Source organism: Macaca mulatta, chromosome 5, assembly GCF_049350105.2.
Source record: "Macaca mulatta isolate MMU2019108-1 chromosome 5, T2T-MMU8v2.0, whole genome shotgun sequence".
NCBI classification, from domain to species: Eukaryota; Metazoa; Chordata; class Mammalia; order Primates; family Cercopithecidae; genus Macaca; species Macaca mulatta.
Window position 1 is genome coordinate 54,900,528 of NC_133410.1, and position 21,817 is coordinate 54,922,344.

A 21,817-nucleotide genomic window follows, 5' to 3' on the forward strand; every position below is an offset into this window, starting at 1 on the left:
CTCAGGATGTGCTGGATGCTGGTGTATGTTCCATGTGCATCAGGTTTCCTCTCTTTCCAACTATCGTGCTAAGAGCTGACTTCAGCTTAGAAATCCTCAAAGTCCCTTCTGACACTAAGTGCGTGTAATTCCAAGCAATAAACTAAACGGTAATTACCTCGAACTTTTCTTCCTGTTAACTCTTTTCCTCTTGGTTTTTCAAAATGCAGCAACTATTACTTCTAATAAAAAAACAGAAAAAGAAAAAAAGTCCACTTGTATTCGCCTGTAGCTCTGTGCTTTCGGCTCTTCTCACAAGCAAACGAACACCCCGGGCGCCGCCAAACCACAGGGCCAGAGACGCCGGCACCCGGGCAGCCACCAGAGCCCGCTGGAGCACACGCCGGCCCGCGCCAGTCCCCTGCCCCTCCCAGCGAGGGCTGAGGGGCGGGGCCGCGGCGGCGCGCTGACGTCAGAGGAGGCTGCGACGCCGCCGGGTCCGCCGCGGCGCTGACGGCAGTGGCGGGTGTGAGCGCAGAGCCGGGCCCTGGGCAGCGGCGGCGCGGTAGGACCTCGCGCAGCGTCCGCGGACTCCGGGGCGGGGGCTCCAGCGGCAAAGCCCCCTCCCCGGGGAGGCGGGGCCTGGGGGAGCTCACTACCCAGGGAGCGGCGGCGACCGGGAACGATGCATCAGAAGCTGCTGAAGAGCGCGCATTACATTGAGCTGGGCAGCTATCAGTACTGGCCGGTCCTGGTGCCCCGTGGCATCCGCCTGTACACCTACGAGCAGATCCCCGTGTCCCTCAAGGACAACCCGTACATCACCGACGGCTACCGGGCCTACCTGCCGTCCAGGCTGTGTATCAAAAGGTACGGTCTGGCCGCCTCCGCCTGGAGTGTCCCCTTCTCTCACCTACACCCTTTTTGTCTGGTCCCCCTTCTGCTTTCCCCGCCTTTCTGCTTGCCCATCATTTCCTCCCCGCCCCATCCTTTTCATCCCTTTTTACCGCCTCTCCTCCCCCGTTATCTCCCCTTACCTGGCCGGGGTACTTGATCCACGGAATAATCATGATAGTAACAGTGATCATAATTACAACTCTCCTATGGCGCTTTGCTGTTTACAAAGGGCTTTTACATCCTTTATTCGGTTTATTCGGCTCAATGAGATATATGTTGGAATCGGGCTGAGCCATATTTGCCCGGTGTATACCTAAGCTTGCTTTCTTTTTAGAGCAACCCTCTGGGAATTCAGTAGCTTTGGGCCAGAAAAATGCCTGTATCATAGGAAACAAGTTAACATATACGCCCAAGATTTATTCATGTAGCAAATACTTATGGAGCCCATGCAGAAAAAAAGCAAACATGGCCCTTGTTCTCATGAAGCTACTAAGGTGTAGCCTGGGTAACAGACATTAAAGAGATAATTACACAATTACGTAATAACCATTGTGGAAAAAAAATGCTGTGTAGGAAAAGCACTGTGGTAAAGAGAGCCCATAACGGGTACCGAGTCTCCACTAGAGCACCACAGAAGCATCTCTAAGAAGGAAATTTCTTTATCATTCTAAACCTTTAAAACCACAGTCTCTTGAAAACCTGTGTTTAAAAAAAACAAAACTGAAAAATAACTGTTCTAGTTCTTGGAGTAACTGTCCAAACTTACTACCTGTACTGAAATACAGGACCTCTGCTTTAGGAGAATTAAGATACAGATGTTGGTTAGCTCCAGGTCACTGTAGTGGCAAACCCTAGTGCCAGAATGTGGGCTGTTGAGTTGCTCAAGCGGCAACCACATGTCTGATTCTTGATTTTTCCAGCATTATCTTTTCCTGTCCTTCTTTCCTTTTGTCCTGCCATGAAAGTGTTTCTGTGACTCATGGTCACAAGGTGACATCACTGTCATCCCTACTTGGCTTGAATGGATGGCCCTTAGGATTCACAACTTGAAGCGTAATTACCGTTTTCCTCCCCAATGCCTCCTGTTACATGAGTAAATTACACAGCTGGGTTCTGCTGTGGATCTGGAGTTCCACAAGAATAGGGCAAGCAGTGAATTGCCTTAAATATTTTCTACCCAACTAGCAGTGGTCCTCTGCATTCTGATGTTAGGGTCCAAATCTCACGGAGTGGAAAATTAAGTATAGAGCCTTAGCTCTTGAGCTATTGAGTTAAAGACTTTAGTATCCAGATCTGCCACTTAACAGTTCTGAGACCTGGAGCAAAAATGGAACCTCACTGAGCCTCATTTTACCCACATGTAAAAATGAGGGTAATCACAGTATCTGCTTCCAGAGGTAAAAAAGGATTCAATTAGATTCTGTGTGTGAAATGCTATACATGGCCTGGAACCTAATAAGCCCTCAATAAATGCTGATTGTTGTCATCACCAATGATTTTGAAGCTGACAGATGATGATAATGAAGATGATTATTGATTTTAAAACTGAACAGAATATGAAGATGTGGTGCTGGACTCCTGTTAACTTCAATAAGGATGGCACCAGATTCGAAAGACAGAAGAAAAGACCCAAAGCCAGTAAACAAGACATAGGGTTTTACTAGGGTAATTTACAGAGAGGTCCAGTGGCAGTGACCTGAATGGGAGAACCTCTGCCGCCTGCAGAAAGCATGCAGTTTATATAGCATTTTACTTAACACCCTTCCCCCTGACGGTCTCCACCTGGTAATCTTCATTTACAAAACAAAAGGCCTCCATCCCATGTACAGTCAGCATTCCATGAGAAGGGACAGGGGCTCAGATGTTCCTCATAGATAAGGAATCAGTCTAAGGGTTGGCCATGCTTGCAATTGTAAACACATTCAAGTGTGTTTTTCATATAGGGTCATTCTCAGGATATGCTTAAGTTACTGCTGTCAGGTGTGTCTACTGTGCAGGAAACACCTAACTTTTCATACAGTAAGAGTAGATTCTTTATTAGAGGTGTTCTTGCTTTCCCACCAGCCTTAATTTCTCCAAGTTCAGCCTTTGCCCTCTCTCCTTTTGACTTTCAGGAGTGACTGGGACAGATTTTGGATGTAATCTGAGGAGGTTTTGTATGTCATAGCAGTTTTGCGAGTCCACTGTTAGCTGCAGGGAACATGGAGAGGTTGCGCCTCGGTTAAGTTAGTCAGGTTATACTGGATTTCACGAAAAGAAAAGTTCTGAAGTAATAAGCAGAGCATAGTATTGATTGTCAAAAGATTGTCAAAAGATTGTCAAACTTGTAGTTATATGTTTCAAGCACATTCGTGCATCCCTTCCTCCAGTTATAAATAGTCTTTACACTTTGTACATGATAAAGCCTGAAATTCATGATCCAAGATTCATTTTATTCTTGATGATCATTTGATAGTTTTGACACCTTGCTATATACATCATGTATCTGGCCTTCACTGATTCAGAAATCCTTACTAGTAAGTGTTGACATATAACTAAATTTGTAGCAGTCACTGTGGTTCTTGCTTTTGCTTTTACAAGAAATGAACTTAAGAGAAGCAAAATAAATAGGAAATTCCATTTCTTATAAAAATGAGAACGTGAGAACCACAGTGACTGCTACAAATTTAGAGTTACATGTCAATGTCAATATGTCAAGGATTTCTGAATCAGTGAAGACCAAAAACCTAAATTTAAGCAAAAATACTAGATTTTGCAGACAAATGCAAGAGTAGTATTTTAATCTTTAGTCATGATGTCACCTTTTAGTAAATAATCAGATGAGTCCTCTCCACATCTGGAGAACCATTTCCCAAAAGTAAGAAAGGAGCTGGAAGAAAGTTGCAGCAGCATCTAATGTGGCTCCATTACTGTGTAGATGAAGAAACTGAAGCCCGGAGAGGTTAAGTGACTTGTGTGGGGTAGGGACAGTGAGCTTCTTGACTCAGGGTGGTACACACTGTACCAGCCTGTGCTGCCAAGACCAGTTAGCCCAGAGCATTTTGAAAGAGGGCACATAGTACCCACATTAAAAGTAAAGTCCAGTTGTTTCTGAAAATGAGAAACTTAAGCCACCTGGAAACTAGACTGGTTTTAAGACATCCACAGCAAAGTTGTTCTGGCATGCCTGTCTTAAAGAACCTTTCCAATGGATCAATACATATTTATTTTGCTTCTGTTAAGTCCATTTAATTTTGCATTTGTATTTAATGAGCTCCAGGAAAGTATTCTAAGTTCATGCCTAACCTTGCACTGAGCAGGTTTTCAGATACGTATTATTGATAGAATATGCTAGCTAACATCCAGATTTCCTCTGCATGTTCATTCCTGAAGACCTTTAGTTTTTAGACTAATCTGAGCAAGGTATTGTGAACAGTGGGGTTATAAAGACGAATGGTACTGACCATTAGGGAGTTGATAGGCTGGAAGATGAGATGGAATTTGTATGTAAATCTCTTAATACAGAGAAGGAAATGGTAAGTATGATAATAGAGGTGAGCACCCAAAAAACTATGGTCCCAAGATTGTTGGCAATGTGGAAAAACTTAGAATAATTTGATTAGATAATATATCAAATTTAGAAAGGTACAGGTGGGGTAAGAGCTTTGGAGCAAGTATTAGGTAACACCTCAAAATTGTCCCTAACCTTTGAATGTGACAGTAAGTTGACCAATGTGAATCTCAGTTGCATGTATGTTTATTTTCCAGTTTGTTTATTTTATCTAATGAGACAGTAAACATCTGGAGTCATTTGCTGGGTTTCTTTCTCTTCTTCACCCTGGGAATATATGACATGACATCTGTGTTACCTTCAGCAAGTGCGTCCAGAGAAGATTTTGTAATTTGTTCTATTTGTCTTTTCTGCTTCCAGGTAAGTCATTTCACAAATACTGCTATTGGTAAAGAGAACTTTTTGTCAGGCAGGCTTGGTCAGGTGACCTTACCTCGGACCTACCACTTGCTTTAAAGAGCCCTGGAATGGCATGTTGGTCAGCTTATTGATTTTCATAACATAAACACCAAATAGTCTGTTCTTATGAGAGTATGTTTGAAATCCATTAAATTACAAAGATGGAGAAAAATTTGTTTCTCTCCTCTTCTTTTTGGGCACCTCTGCTTTAAGATTAATAAAAAAAGTAGGAATCTTTGATTGCATTCTATTAGCTGGCTGAAATATAACACTAGTGTCTACTTAAAACTTGTTGGGGAAGATTTCTCATCTCTTTCCTGTTTGCATCTGTGATTTTTGTATTTGTTATTTCCATACTATATTTTACTGTCCTGTTTTGCTGGTATTGATTTTTTGCTCTGTTGCTTTAATGTTAATTTATTTTGAACTCACTGGCCTGGCTTCAAATACTTTCAGTTTATTTTCCTCTCTACCTCCTATATTTGTTAGTTCCATAGCACTGGCATTTTTCAGGAACCTGTAAAAATGTCTTTAAAAGTTACATTTAGTAGATTTCAAACAGATAATTTTGAAACAGAAAACAAATGTGGGCTATAGTTCTATTGACATTTAAAACAGAAATTTTTTCTGCTTTAGAGAATATAGAAAAACATAAAAATAAAAAGAAAAACTTATTATCACCCTTTCTCATGACAGACACAGACTAGCTATTCCCTGCAGTTAGCCTGTTGCTGCTGAGTTTGAGAAGTGAACCTCATAACTCAGCTGCACAAATGTCGCTTTCGTTGTGTATCATTTTATTTCAGAGTGTCATCGCTTTACTCAAGTTTAAACTTTGGACTTAAATGGCCAAGAAACACAGCAAAACAAATCTCTCTTCCCCTTTTTTATTATTCCAATTTTTGGAATAATATTTTAATTTTCTTTGAGGGAAAGCATAACCTATTTCTGTTATTAGAAAATTATTTTTCCTTCAAATATTTTTTAAAAATATACTCTTTCTGAGGTTTAATTTTTGCCCTGATTTCAGCCAAAATGTCCCTTACAATCCATAACCAATTTTGTAATGTAAATGAATCAATTTCTTTTTAAATTTTTAGGTGCATCTCAGTATAGATTAACATGCTCTTAATAATCATTAAGTAAAAACTGGCTTCTATTCTTGTTAGTTATATGCATATTATCTACTTTGAGAATCCCTGCTCTTTTCCTTTATGCTGAGGCCTATTCTTTATGCCTTCACCACCTGCCACAGCTGATGTTAGTTCAGAGAATGTGTATTAATTTCAGTATTGACGTAAGAAAACAATACATTGCAAAACTAAAAGGATAAATAATTACAACAATTTCCAATAAAGAAATAGAGCCAAAGTATTACCATGACTTGCCCAGGATTATTCAGCAGGGCAGTAAAATCCTGTTCTCCTAATTGCTAGTGCAATGATCATTGTTACAATATATGCTGTACAACTTACTCAAGACAGATGAGCACATCTTCCCTACTTGAAAAGACCACTTCTTATCAAATTATAACTTGTTCACCTGAGTTTTTCAGATTCTTAGGGTCAGTGGACAGTGTAGTAAACCATAAATATATTTATTAATATTGATTTACATTTAATATTAAAAGACGATTTACATTTAATATTAAAAGACATAACATTTTTCTCACTCCTATGCTTCTATATGCTTTAGTGCTTTCCTCGCAATCAGATTAATAGAGTACATTCTGAACAGTAGAATGTAATTCAGGGGCTTTGAACCTTCCAGGGTATTTGTATTTTGGAGAAGAATGTCAGAATACAATAATGCCTTTTGCTAGATTTGATCCATTTACATTCAGTTAACAAATATTTGTTGAATGCATCCTATATACATCCAGATACTATGCTAGTATCTGAACAGTGCTGAATAGAACCAACCTGGTATAAAGGTCAAGCCACTTGTAGGCGTGCAGAAGAGACAGTGAGGTGGCATTTAAGCAGGAAAAAAGAAGCAAGACTCACTTTCTTAGCACTTTCTGGACTTGCAGGTACTGGTTTTTGTGGTTGAAACCTAGGAAAATGGAGAAAGATAAGGCTGGAGAGATTGGCAGGGATCAAATCATTAGGTATTTTGTTATCATGCCAAGGAGCTTCGATGTGGGATGTAACACTGTAATTATCTGTCTACCTTGATGGAGTGAGATACTCCATAGAAGGAAACTTTCCATTATAACTGAAACATACCCAATTTCCCAGATTATCTTTCAGTCCATTTTTAAAGGAGCTCTAGGAATAACATATTCCTTCTTAAACAGGGCATACTAGGTATGGGTTAACTTTAAAATCTGGGGTTTTCTGTTAACACTATTTTACTTTTCCCTTAGATACCATAGTTTTCTTTTTCCTCTTTTTATTTTCTTTTTCACAATGAAGTGAGCTTTATTTTTGTTTCTAATTATTACTACAAGATATAATCATGTAGAAATTTAGGCAAACAGAAGTTTATGGAAGAAAACGTCACTTGAAATTCCACTTTTCAGAGGTAACTACATTGGACATTTGCGTTAAACAATGAGTTTAACCCAAATGTGTATGTTTGTGTATGCATAGCTACCTTGCACCTGCCTACCTGCCTGCTCACTTACCTGTCTACCTACTTCCAAGCTACAGTCATCCCTGCTTGCTATTTTGCGACCTGCTCTTGTGTCATTCAACATTGTGGCAATGGGATGTTTCCCCATCAGTGAGAAATATACGCTTTTATGCTCTCCTGATTTATGGTGCTTAATCTCAAGGATAATCTGAGAAAACAAATAACCAGGCTTCTTAGAGTTACGTTTAAATAATGAACTTAGAGTTAGTTACTGGTTGGTTGCTTAGTAACCAAAAAGCTATAGACTATTAAGGATTTTAGACAATTGATGAAGCAATGAAGTTGTGACAAAGTACATTGTTACTGAATATTGATATTGAGTCTATAGTAACTAGATTTGTTTAATGACCAGAATATAAAATATTAATAGCTGGATGACCATGTTACTGCCTTAGCAATTGCTTACAAAATGTTTATCGGTTGTACCTACTTTATATTGTTTGTTTGTCCCATTGCCTGCACCCCACTGTCACTGTCTCAGTACGTGCTCTCCAGGGCTATTCCTATAACCTCCTGTTTCAGCCCTTCTAGTCCACACCTCTGTAAGGGGGCACTTAAAATTTTCAGGCATATCATATTATACCCATAATATTGAAGTTAAAACCCATTAATGTGTAGGACATGTCATAATCATATTATAAAGAATATGATGCTTTTCCTTAATCTCTGCCCCCCAGCCGTAAATATGTGCACACCTTTTTTTATGTCCTTGGTGAATGCCAGCCCAACTTTTAAAATCCACCTCAGGTGAACAGCCCTTCTCTGATGCTCTTTTCTTCCCACCAGTCCCACCCTCCAAATGCACATGTACCCTCACAGAGTCAATATCCTCCCACCTTTTCCAATTATGCTCTGCACTGAAGTACAGTAGGATTTGCTACTGTACTATTCAGTGATTCTGTATCACCTCCAATGTATGACACACGGCAGGTGCTTGATGGCTGAAAGGCATTCTGCCATAGACACCTCATCATCAGAGCAGCTGATTGAATCAGATTAGCTTTACTCTCAGTTTGGCAACCATATGAAGTTAGCAAGTCATGATTGTTTTTTAAATTATTATTTTTTTTGAGACAGGGTCTCACTGTCACCCAAGCTGGAGCATAGTGGGGCAGTCATGGCTCACTGCAGCCTCGATCTCCCAAGTTTAAGTAATCCTCCTGCCTTAGCCTCCCAAGTAGCTGGGACCACAGGTGCATGCCACCATGCCTAGCTAATTTTGTTTGTTTGTTTGTCGTAGAAATGAGGTCCTCCTATGTTGCCCAGGCTGGTCTCGAACTCCTGTGCTCAAGCAATCCTCACACCATGGCCTCCCAAAGTGCTGGGATTACAGGCATGAGCCACTACTACACCAGCCTGTTTTTTCTTGAAGGCAATAAAGCTGTGTTTACCTTAGAAATTAAAAGTAAACTCTATACAGTGAATCTCATACAGACATGAAAATTCTTAACTGAAAAAGCCAATTGTGGAACAGAATGCATAGTGTGATTTCATTTAATTTTAAAATATGTGTGTGTGTGTGTATATATATATATATATATATATATATAATGAGTGCATGTGTACAGACTAATATATCACAGGTATTTGACATATGTATTGAAAATATCTGGAAAGACACATTAAAAATGTTATCACTGGCTACCTCTGGGGAATAGATTAAGAGTGGCTTATATTTATGTTCTTTGATTTTTTTAGGGATATGTATTGCTTCTATAGTAAATACTCTTTAAAAACAAATTCATGGATCAAAATAAGCCTTAGATGATAGTTTTAAAACATTCACATTGTATAACTTTCCCATTACTGTGCTATTTATTTATAATTTTCATTTTTTAATGTAGTTATTTTAAATTTTCTCATTATTATCTCCATATTACCCATGAGGAAATTGAGGCTTTAGAGTAATGACATGGCTCGCTCTACTGTAAGGCACAGAGCTAGAATCCAAGCCCATAAATGTTTGAATTGAAAGCCTAGCCTTTTAACTATTTCCCTGAACATCATGCATAAGTTGCTTTAGTTTCTTTAGTCACTTTGTTAAGATTTGTTTTTATTTTTCACAGGTCTGTATGCTCTGCTCTGTGGGCTATCATCTTTTTTCCTGCCATCGGTCAGAAAAAACATGTCGAAGATGGATGGCATTAGATTATGCAGGAATTTCTATTGGAATACTGGGCTGCTATGTCTCAGGAGTATTTTACGCATTTTATTGTAATAACGTAAGTAGATTGAAACATTTTACATTCTACCTTTCGTATAGGTCTTGGGTTTTCTTGCCTTGGTTCTTTTGAACTTCTTAATAAGTACATAATTAACTTATAGAATAAGTAGAAGAATTTCGTATAAGCATAAACTTATTTTTCAAAATGGCCCTGTCATCTCTAACATCTATTATCAGTTCTATACTTATTTTACTAATTTTTTATTGGAAAATATATATACAGTTATTTTCTGAAACTTAATGTAGACATTAAATTATTAATGTTTTCACTAAATCTATATGGCTGCATGGTTCCTCAAATATTCACATTATTTATCTTTTATTTGTGTGTTTATAGAACTGAAGTTAAAATTCACACTTGGTAAAATTATGAGGTTGGTTACTGCTTTCCATTTCTTTTTTCTCCTCTCAGTGAAAAAAAAAAAAAAAAACAGGAAAATGTGTCTGCATTTATTAGCCCATATTCTTCTCTAAAATATGTTTTCCTGTCTTCAGTCTTATGTTTGGGGTAGGCTTGTAAGACAGACCAGATAGGAGTGAGTGTCTTTAACAAATGTGAGATGTGTCTTTTCTGAGTTCTGGATCAACTCTGCTTTCTGTCCCTAAGTACACACAAAAGTCAGTTTTTGCCTTGTGCAAAGCAGCATTTGCAACACTGTAATCAGATAATACAGCACCTGACCTAAAAATATTGGCCAACCAAACCTTATGGAGTGAACCCTAAGTTATCACCTCATGTTCCAGCCAAGAAGACAAACTGAATGTTCCCATGGGGTCAGTACATCTCAAGTTCTCCCTTTCAGAAAGTCCCCTTCCACCCTACTTTGTTTTCTTCCTGTTTTTCTACCATACTCTTGTTTTTTCTTTTGCCCGTTTAGTTACCTCCCTTTCAGAACCAAGACTGAGCTTCTCCCTCAGGAGCAGTATACCTACTAGTTATTTCTAGTCCTAATCACAAAGAATAGAGCCTGTCCTGCCCAAGGCCCACCATGTAACAGGTGCTCTAAGGCAGGTATCTGCAGGTGCCCTACATATCTGGGGGTCACCAACCCCCAGAACCTGTCCGTGGCCTGTTAGGAACCAGCCCATGCAGCAGGAGGTAAGCAGTGGGCTGGTGAGCCAGGGAAGTTTCATATGTGTTTACAGCCACTCCCCATGGCTCGCATTATCACCTGAGCTCTGCCTTCTGTCAGATCAGCAGCAGCATTAGATTCTCGTAGCAGCACAAACCCTATTGTGAACTGCACATGCAAAGGATTTAGGTTGTGCAATCTAATGCTTGATGATCTGTCACTGTCTCCCATCACCCCCAGATGGGGACTGTCTAGTTGCAGGAAAACAAGCCCAGGGCTCCCAGTGATTCTACATTATGGTGAGTTGTATAATTATTATATATTACAATGTAGTAATAATAGAAATAAAGTGCACAATAAATGTAATGCACTTGAATTATCCTGAAACCATCTCTGCCTGCCTCCCCGCACCACGATCCACGGAAAAATCATCTTCCACAAAACCAGTCCCTGGTGCCAGAAAGGTTGGGGACCACTCTGAGGCACAGTCCTCAGCCTTCACTTATTGGGAAGATTGGCCACAGTGTGGAATTTCTCAGATTGCTTGGGATTTTTCAGTAGGACCTTTGTCTCTACACAATGACAGAGAAGACTGTCAACATATCTGGTGTCAAAATTAGTGAAGAGAAAAATCATAAATTTGACTTCAATACATAAGAACATTATTAATTGTAGCTGCTTAAACGTGAGCCATTTGCTTTTTAGGCCTAATCACTTTGGAACACAAGCACATAATTAAATATATATGCAGGTAACCTTGTTGTAAATTGACTTGATTTTAGCTCTGCCCAGCTTTCATAACTTAACCATTTTGCATGAAACGGTTTATATGTTTTTAAAAAATTAGAGCATACTGATAACCAGGTGCTTGTGAGTACAACCGTGTAATATCTGAATTCTTTTGCTTATTTTATTCTGTATTTCTCTGAAACTGTTTTCCTTTATCTCTTGCTAAACATCAAAGTGAGATACTTTTTGTAAATCTCTTACCAGAAAAACTAAAAGTCCAAGATAGATTAAACAGATAAGGGAACTACTGGAGCTGATACAGTCAGTCCATGATCATTGAAAAATTGCTTTCTTCCATCTGGTTTCTAATCATTTTCAAATACTCAGTTGCTGTAGACCTATAAAAGACTTGTTTTACCTTTTAAGGAACACAGCTGCTTTCAGAATGAGATTGAAAACTGTGGACCCTAGATCCAGTAGAATGTACTTCTGGGCACACACTTAAACAAACAATCTGACATTTGATTTCAGGAAGTTAATAGCCCCAAAAAAGTCCTTGGTGCCCAGATTAAGAACTCTTGTCTTATGTGACTTTTGACTTTAAGACCAGCTAAGTGCTTATTTAAATACCTACATATCTCATAAGCCCTTCAAACCTAAGCTAAGTGTGTGCTCTCTCATGCCCCTGTTCTCTTCCCCCATCACACACACAGCAAACCTGGATCATCTTTGTTCATTTGCTTCATTAATAGAAGCCATTTATGTGGCCTTTCGGGCTAAAAACAGTCAAGCTTTCCTCTACTACCCTCTCACACATCCAGTCAGCCATTAAGACTTAAGCTTATTTCAAAAATGCCTCCTAAATCTGGCGCTCACATCTACTTTATTCAACAGGAGTCCAAGCCCCCACTCTCTCTTTGAATAAACTAAACTAATATCTTTCTAGCTGGTTTCCTGTCACCTATTTTCTACACTGATGTCAGAGTTGTCTTTCTAATAAGTCAGTTTGAAAAACAGCTGTGTCATCCTATTCTTAAAGAATTCTGCTGTTCCTCCAATGCCAGTGTGGTGAAGTTCAAAACATTTAGCCTAACAGTATGCCTTTTCAGCCTTTCTTCTCAAAACTTCCTGCTGCGTTTGCTGTTCTCTTTCCTCACGAGCTCTGTCTTCCCACAAAATCTTAGATGTCATCTCCTCCATGAAGCATTTTTTAGCTATCCCAAGTAAAGTTAATTGTTCCCTCTTCTGTGGTTCTGCAGTGTTCTGTTCCTCAGTTACAGTATCTACCATAAGATTATAATCATTTGTTGACATGTCTGCCCCTCCCATAGTCTGTGAGCTCACTGCTGGGAGAGTTCATGTCATAGTCATCTTTGCTTTTATAGGACTTGAACTGTGCATGGCATGTAATAGGTAATCAGAAAATGCTATTGTGTGAATAAATGTAGTCTTTTACCAGCTCACTTTGGAATTTGGTTTGTCATTGTGACCAACCTAAAAGTTGTATGGAACATATTTTTTAAGGAAGGGAGATAATCTGAATTTGAAATGCAAATACCAAGTAAATAGAGTTTGGAATTTGTAGTGTAAAAGCCAAAATTACTTTTTCAGTTCCCTTATTGTTAATAACAGAATTAAACTGTGATTTCCTTTCATTCTAGTACTGGCGTCAGGTATACTTGATCACAGTGCTTGCTATGATCCTGGCAGTGTTCTTTGCGCAGATTCATCCCAATTACCTCACGCAGCAATGGCAAAGGCTCCGTTCTATCATCTTTTGTTCTGTTTCGGGATATGGAGTGATTCCTACTCTTCACTGGGTTTGGCTCAATGGAGGAATTGGTGCTCCTATTGTACAGGTAGGTTGAGTGTAGTTGATATTTTTCTCTTTTTTTTTTTTTTTTTGCCTTTCAATCTTACTCTTTGTGGGTAAAGTAGTATAATCAAGCCAAGTGGGTGGATGTTTGTCATTTGAGAACATATTTGTAATTGCATATTGATGCCATAATTTTCACAGCCATATAAATAAGCATACCTTGCAGAAGTTGAGGTAAAATCTGAATACTGTTTTTCTCTGAGTTGTCTTTCTGTAAAAGAATACATTATTATTCTCTGTTACCCGTAGTATATAAATACCCAAGTCCTTATTTGTGGAGGAGGACTCCAAAGTTTCTAGCTTTGTCTGCTGGATCAGTGATAATGCCAATGATAATACAAGTATAGAAATAGGAGCAGCTGATCTTTAGGGGGTGAAGGGAAGTTGGGAAGGATTTTATGTTGGACCCGATGAGTTTGGGGTACCCAAAGGTAGAGATAGGATCTGGGATTTTAGCTAGAGTTTGACACTGGCAATAAAGATTTGGAAATCATCATTGTATTGGTAGCTGGAGCCAGGGAAGCATGTTCAATCCACTGACGACAATATATTGAGAAATAAAAGCTCTTTGTTAGAATCAGGTGTTATGGGGGAACAGTTGATGTGCATTAGGAAGAGTCTCAGTGAGCACTCAGGATTCTTGAGAAAAGGATTTGAAATAAGACTTACATTCTTAGAGATCATTGTAAAAATGCTCTATGTATGCACTAGAGAGTAAACTTGAGAATTTTTAATACAAGTAAATACGCCAAGAAATCTGACAGAAATCACATATACTCGTTGCAATGGTACCTTTTTCTAGAATGTGTGACTTTAAGGGTGGGTTTTATTCAAAAGAAGCAGATTTTATTAGAAGAGGAGAGACCATTAGTAGGCCTACATTTATTTGCATGAAGTTGGCAACAGCATAGTGGAAAACAGTTGGGTATACAGCTGAAAAGAAAGGAAGTTCTGTGACAGAGTCAATTGAGTGATATAATGTGGCCACTTGGCCAATTTGAGGACAAGGGTAATGATGTCTTCATACATTAGGATATTGGGAGAAAGGTGAGACAGTAGTGATGAGGGACATCAGTAATCCTCCTATCTGTGAAAACATCTTTCTGACAATTTTGATTCCCTTATAATAAGAAAATGGAATGGGGAACTGCCACTGTAGATAAATTCCAACTGGAATAATTGTTGACATAGAAGTGACCAAAATTTTTGGATGTGATAAACACATTCCTTTTAAGCTTATAATGACAAAAAGAATAAGACCCTAATGGGTCTAATAGTCAGTGAATTTTAGAGAAGTTAAGGAAAAAAAAGGGATTTTTTTTTTTTTTTGTATTCAGAAATCTTAAAACGGAAAGATGGCTTAGATAATAGTTTTCAAAGATGGAATCCTAATATGATCACAGATCATTCCAGTGAGGAAGCAAAGGGAAACTTTCACAGAATTGTTTGATAAGCTCTAATTTTTAAAAAGATGGAAAGACGGGCACTTTAACAAAGATAAAAAGTTCTGGAAGGGTTAATCTTGGGAGGCAGGATCAAATTGTGTTCTAGAATGTTTGAGAAATCTGAGGTTGATTAATCTGAAAAATATAGGAGTTCGGGAGGGTTATGATGATTCTCATATTTGAAGAGGAAGGAGAAATTTGTCTTTATTTTTTATTTCTTTGAAACAGAGTCTCTCTAGTGCCTTCAAACTCCTTGGCTGAAGCAGCCGTCGCACCTCAGCCTCCTAAGTAGTTAGGTCTATAGGCATGCACCACCATGCCCAGCTAAAAAAAAAAAAAAAAATTTGTAGAGAGAGGGGTCTTACTATGTTGCCCAGGCTAGTTTTGAACTCCTGTCCTCAGCTAATTTAAAAAAAAAAAAAAAAAATTAGAGGGAGGGGTCTTACTGTGTTGCTCAGGCTAGTTTTGAACTCCTGTCCTCAAGCGATCCTTCTGCCAAAGCCTCCCAAAGTGGTGGGATTACAGGCATAGGCCATGCACCCAGCCTGTCCTTATTAAATGAGTTCTTGGTAAATTAAGTTTATAACCAGTATTAGGAACAGTATGTATAAGGATAGCTTGCTGGATTTTCTCAGGGCCAGGAAAGTCTTTTCAATACTGTATCAGCAGTGAGACAAAGTGCTTCATATAGTAGTATTCAAGAGGACCATTTATCTGGGATATTGGAACAGATTTCTGTCTTGGGGAGACCCCTTAGGTCTTTTCCAGCCATAAGTTCCTGTTCTTCAGTGTCTTTGCTTATTTACCTGCCAACTCTATTTCCATATGCATTCTACCCATATACCTATGTTGCAGATGGAGTTGGGTGCCCTTAGGAACTTCAGCATGTTAAAGCTCCAGCCCCTTTAGGAGCCTGACCATTAGAGCACTCTCTGTGCTCCATTCTTGCAGACTGCTTCCTGCATATGAGAACAAGTTTCATTATTGGAGACAGTCTGCAAAACAATTCAGATTTAACAATCTTAAATCCAACTATTAGATTCGTAATAAATCTGGAGTTCAGTAACAGGAAGATCTGTAAAAAAACATGTTTTGCTTTTCAGGACTTTGCACCCCGTGTAATTGTGATGTATATGATTGCTCTTCTTGCTTTCCTATTCTACATTTCCAAAGTCCCAGAGCGGTACTTTCCAGGTAGGTGTCTCTTTTATAGCAGTTTTGTATTGTTATCCTAAATATATGCCCAAGGTGTATGCATCACAGCATCAAAACTTAGTTTCATTTTTTAATACTATTGATTATGGAAATGATTCCTCTCTTTCCAAACGTTACCTAAAACTTTCAAAGGGCTTTCACAACTTTTCCTTTCATCCTGACCATGTGAGTTGAGTCCAGTAGGTGGAGTTGTCACTGTTTTGTGGTTATGAACTAGTGACAAAGCTGACATTAGACTTTTGAGTCTTCTGACTCCCAACCACTATTTCTTTTAAAAAGTAGAACACCGTCAACTACCATTTACTTCTTTATATGCCAGCTAGTTGTTTAAAAGTAATTTATATATGCAGAGCTATATAAAGCAAGAAATAAGAAGCAAAGGACAGTAAGAAAAAGATACTGAAAAGAAGTGAGGTGTAGGATCACTTCACAATATGTACATCAAAGGGGTCTATAAAAAAGATAAAGGTAACAAACCTGGCTTTAGGCTTCCTGGCACCCAGCACTAGGAAGAAAATAGTGAAAGTTAAGAGTCTTTATGTTTCCAGAAAAAGATAGTGAAAATAAGTGAGGTGTAGGATCACTTCACAATATGTACATCAAAAGGGTCTATAAAATAGATAATGGTGACAAAGCTGGCTTTAGGCTTCCTGGCACCCAGCACTAGGAAGAAAATAGTGAAAGTTAAGAGTCTTTGTGTTTCCAAGATACACAAGCCAATAGATTTTTTTGTTCTTCATTCCAAAGAAAATATTTTCAGATGGAAAATAAGAGGACACTGGGTGGAGTGAACAACAGTCTCCAAAACCTGTATTTGCTTGTTTGAGAACTTTAGCTCTGGAGTCAGACTGCTTGGGTTCAAGACCCACATCAACCACTTTCTAGTTACGTGAGCTAAGTAAGTTACTTAAGCGCTCTCAGCTCCAGTTTCCTATCTAAAACATGGAAATACTTTTTTCCGCCCCCCTGGGGTTATGGTAAGGAGTAGATGAAAAAATGCATATAACACAGTTTAATGAGGATTAGATGAGAAAATGCACATATCATGTAACCAGGTTTCTAGCAATTAGTAGGGACTGAATAAATGACAGCAGTTATTACTATGTCCCCCAGCCCTGGTCTTATAAGTGAAATATGTGGTTTAGTGAGAGACAGAGTGACGCAAATCCAGGTAAGTTTTGGCATGGGTCAGAAATAACATTTAGAGTGCATAAAACTGATGTTTTTTTCAGTTTGGAGAGCTAAAAGTCAGGGAGCAGTTTAAATCTAAACTGCAAATTTATCCCCTCTTCTTCCTGGGTTAAGAATCACTTCAACGGTGAATCAGAGAAGGGATTGTCCCACTCATCACGTGTGTTGGGGAAGAAGAAAGGGTGAGAAACCCTGGCCTAAACAATGCATCCCACGGATCCTCAGGCATTCCTCTGTGTACTTGGTTTTTCACCACTGAGCTTTAAACAAGAACGGAAATACAGGGGAAAACCTGAGTTGTAAACAGGAGGATTTGGGAACAGATCTAGGACATGCCACTGAATTGAAGACCACCCGTCTTCCAGGCAGGGCCAGAATTTCCCTCAGAAAACAATTCTGGTAAAACATATTTTTGTATCACTTTATTAGTAATTCTTTTTAAAATTCTATATTTTCTTTATAATAGATAAGTAGAACACCAAACCATGAAAATTCTCTATGTGATTATGACCATAGTGGGTTTTAGGCCTTAAAATATTCAGATCAGGAGTTACCAGTCGTTTAATATAGAACATCTATAAACAATCAAACTCGTTGTAACTTAACCTTCCCCAAGACATACTTGACATAAAATGTGCCCTATGTAGCAGAACATGTTGAGTTCGGGTACATAAGAGCAGTGGAGATACAGAAACTAAAAAATTAGAAGTCTTTACAGTGAAAAGTGATAGTCTCAAATGTTCATGTACAAATGCCTTAGAAACTATCTCTGGCAAGTCCTCATGTATGAGCTGGCCACTGGGAAATAAAATAAATTTTAACCTAAAAGCTTTCATTCAGCTCAGGTCGAATGTTTAAAAATGTATACACAATACAATGGCATTTGATGGGTCCAAGGATCCCCAAGGTGCGTGGATAAAATTGAGTGGATCTCTGATAGTTGTATTAGATAATCAATATTTGCTGTATTTTGTTTTTTAAAAAATGAGTCTGTAGGCTTCACTAGACTGTCAAAAGAGTCCATGGTACAAAAAAGGCTAAGAATCTTGTTGACATACACTTTAAAATCTATGTACTGTACTGATTGGTAAGAAAAAAGAGAGGTTAGAGAATATTTACATTATATGACCATAGAAGTACCATGAGTATGTTATTTACATTGAAATTATTATAGCTCTGTATTTTGTTATTTGCTAAGAGAGATCAAGAAGTTTTCCATATGTTAATTGTTTAATCTTCTTAGAATTTAACATTTGACCACAAAGAGATTAAATTGTTCTCTGAAGTTGTATATGAAATAACCTGAGTTAATTAAGCCATTACTAATTACATCCTGCAGATTATTCCATTAGTTAGAGAGCACAGGATTCAGGTCAGCACTTTTTCTTTGCACGCCTGCTTGAAATAAAAAGTGCTTCTAGTAGGTTTATATCTAAACCCAACAGTATATCTGCTTCTCGCAGATTTATACCTAAATCACCCCATGATTTTTAACATCTAGTTTCTTTTGCCTCTCTCAATAATTTGTTGTTGTTGTTCGTTCTGCCAGATGTGAGACATGGGAGGCATAAGGTCAAATTCCTGAAATTAAGTTAGATTTTGAAAACACACTTGGAAGAGCATTTCTGAAGTTTACCTGTGTACTTAATAAATAAAACCTTAAAATTAGACCCAAATATGAATTGATCCATTTTTAAAAACGTTTGGATCTCCAGTTAGTCTCTAGGCACTCTGAGACTATGAAAATTTTTCTGCTAAACTATACTTCCAAGAAATATATTTTTCCTTTAATGTCAACATATTGAAATCAATATTATTTTTTTTCTACCTTCTTTCCAGGACAACTAAACTACCTCGGATCAAGCCACCAAATATGGCATATCCTTGCAGTAGTGATGTTATATTGGTGGCATCAGTCAACAGTGTATGTCATGCAGTACAGACATAGCAAGCCTTGTCCTGACTATGTTTCACATTTGTGAATTAGGTATGGCCACCTGGTGAATTCAGTTGTTAAGCAATATATAATGGGGAATTGTATACCCCACTATTTCTAAAATTCCCATTCGTTTTCCCTTTTTCCTCTTTGAGTAACGCTTTATAAAAATGGGGGAAAAAAGTATACTTAAGGATCTGTAGTAATAGCTGCTTTACAAAACCCTTAAAACTACTAATTTGCTGCTTGTACAGAAAGTGAAAATTAGTTGGCAATCATAAGAAATATCTGAATAACAATGATGAATGGGAAACTAGTGTTGAAATAGGATTCATTTTACTTAGCACCAGCTTAATTTCCTTAGGAAGGGCTCATCTCCATTAGAAAATGGAGTCATCCTATGTGCTTAACTATTTTCAGTAAATTACCAAGTTTAAGTGCCTAATCAAGTCAAGGGTTGTTTCAGCCTATGCTTAATGCAAGCTAGGATAGTGATTTTAAATAATCACTAGCTTTTAAGTACATGATTTGTGAGAAACTGGCACTTCGGAGATTATATCCTTTAGCTATAGGTTCTTCTCTCCCTAAGAACATTAGATATTTTAGTTTTCCAGAACAAAAGCTTTAAACTTCTCCTGCAAGTTGAGAGAAGGTTTGAGAAGAGGAAAAGAACATGTCATTTTCTATCAGATAAGAATCACATTAGAAACTAAGTACAGGATTAGACAAATTATGTGATCAAACAACATAGTCATTAGCCACCTAAACATTTTAATTCCAGATATTAATTCCATATAATAACTGAATTCTTGTGAGTGGATTACAGCAGGTTTTTGATCCCAAAATTCCAGAGCTTTCAACTCTCTGAATTTTTAGTCCTGAATATCCAGTGATGGGGGTTCCCAGCTTTATGGGTGCTACTTTCAAGGCCATAGAATCTAGATGGCCCTGTCTTGACCCTGAAATGAACCTTAAGCCTTAGAACAACGTCATGCAGATACCCCATTGGATAATACGCTTATTCACCTGTGCTCTAGTCCTTGGTTTCTGCATGTGTTAGCATTGCATTGATAACTCAGAATCTTGATAAACACTTAATATTTGGACCTGAAGCATTAAACTTTCTCTTTATTGTATATACTTAAAAAAATAGATCTCACTGCCCTATCATACATTGTAGCCCTCTTATTCTTTGGTCTTTCATATGCATTAAATCCCTTAAAGCAGACATTCATAAAAACTTACATTGTTTATTGGAATATAAAATATTACCCAAGTTTCTTAATGAGTTGACATGAGCTGTTTTAAATATTGGTGTATTTTCAGAACAGCAAAATTACTGAATATCAGAAAAAATGTTAATTGATGATGAAGCTTATTCCCAAAATGCCTTTTGTACATACGATATTTGGAAAGTCACTTTAATGTGCCTCAGTTAATACATCAGTGAAATGTTGTGTTTCTTTTCCAGTGTAGTGTTTTTGGAATATAAATTCCCCATGCTAGTATCTCAGCAAAGAGAATTTCCCCCTAGGAGGCTCAGTAAAGGAATACCATGTCTTACCCATCGTGATGATGGAACCCTGCTTTGAAAATGGCTATTTTACCTTATAAGGTTAAAATTTTGATCCATATGTTAAGTGATAGAAGATTTTGGTGCAACAGTAGGAGGATATATTTCTCCTAGAACATCCCTTATTGGCTTACATGATTTTATTGCCTTTAAATAGATATTTTGTCATTTTGGCCAAACAAAAGACACTGAGTAGTTATACTTAAGTTAAAAATGAGAGGAAAGTCATTATTTTAGGTGTGGAGCCATTTTTATTAGAAAATTTTGTCAAAATAAAAAAAATTGAATCATTTCAATTTTTGCAATCCCTGTATTAGTATATGAATTAATACTTGCCATCTGAATTAATACATAAAAAGAGCATACTGTGTTTTTAAATCAGTGTTTCTTTGAATTTAAAGGGTGTACAGGTCTTTCTGTAGGAAAATTGTTCCGTGTAAACATTTCAACTTTTTATGAAAATGTTAAATATTGTAAGAAAGTTATCCTCTCATTTTTTCACTGCTTTGATGTATTTATTATAAAGTAGGGAATGAATGAATGAATGTGGATTGCTGTCAACTAGAAACACTTCTGTATGTCAGTCAGCATTTAATGACCACCTACTGTGTGCACAGCACTACTGGTAAAATTTTGAAGACATTGTTAACATTAAAAAATATTTTAAAGTTGTCTACAAATCTGAGCCTTGTAATGATGTATATTTATTTTTGTTTTTATAGATTAAAATAAGATTAAAATATACTATCCAGTTACAGTACTAAAAAAGACTGGTTTTAATTTTACCAATGTGTGAACTATAAAAGCTTTTGCCTACAGATTTTGCAAGTACATTTTAAAATTATCTATGGCTGTTTTAAATTGTCTCGCAATTTATATGGTTGTGGTTAACTCATTTAAGAAACAATTATCTTTCTATATTAAGCCATTTTCAAATAGCAAGACAGTGCTTGTCTTTTTTTGTTATTACACTAACTGCAATTCAGTAAGCTGCATGACAAAATATGTATTATGTAAATAAACCGGGTTTACTAAATATTTTTAAGTGCTGCTTGTCATTCTTTGTAATACATAACAGCTTTAAAATCATATT

General features: G+C 37.6%; 1 protein-coding gene across 3 annotated transcripts in view; it reads left to right on the forward strand.

Moving 5' to 3' along the window:
• The first annotated feature begins 453 nt into the window (after positions 1-453).
• PAQR3 (progestin and adipoQ receptor family member 3) overlaps positions 454-21,817 on the forward strand; it is a 31,152-nt gene continuing 9,788 nt past the window's right edge. For 2 of the 3 annotated variants that reach the window (XM_015138442.3, XM_015138443.3), the window contains exons 1-5: positions 454-849; positions 4,624-4,786; positions 9,529-9,684; positions 13,150-13,347; positions 15,913-16,003. In XM_015138442.3, coding sequence (XP_014993928.1) covers positions 665-849; positions 4,624-4,786; positions 9,529-9,684; positions 13,150-13,347; positions 15,913-16,003 — 793 coding nt within the window. In that variant the 5' untranslated portion in view covers positions 454-664. 3 annotated transcript variants of the gene reach the window in all.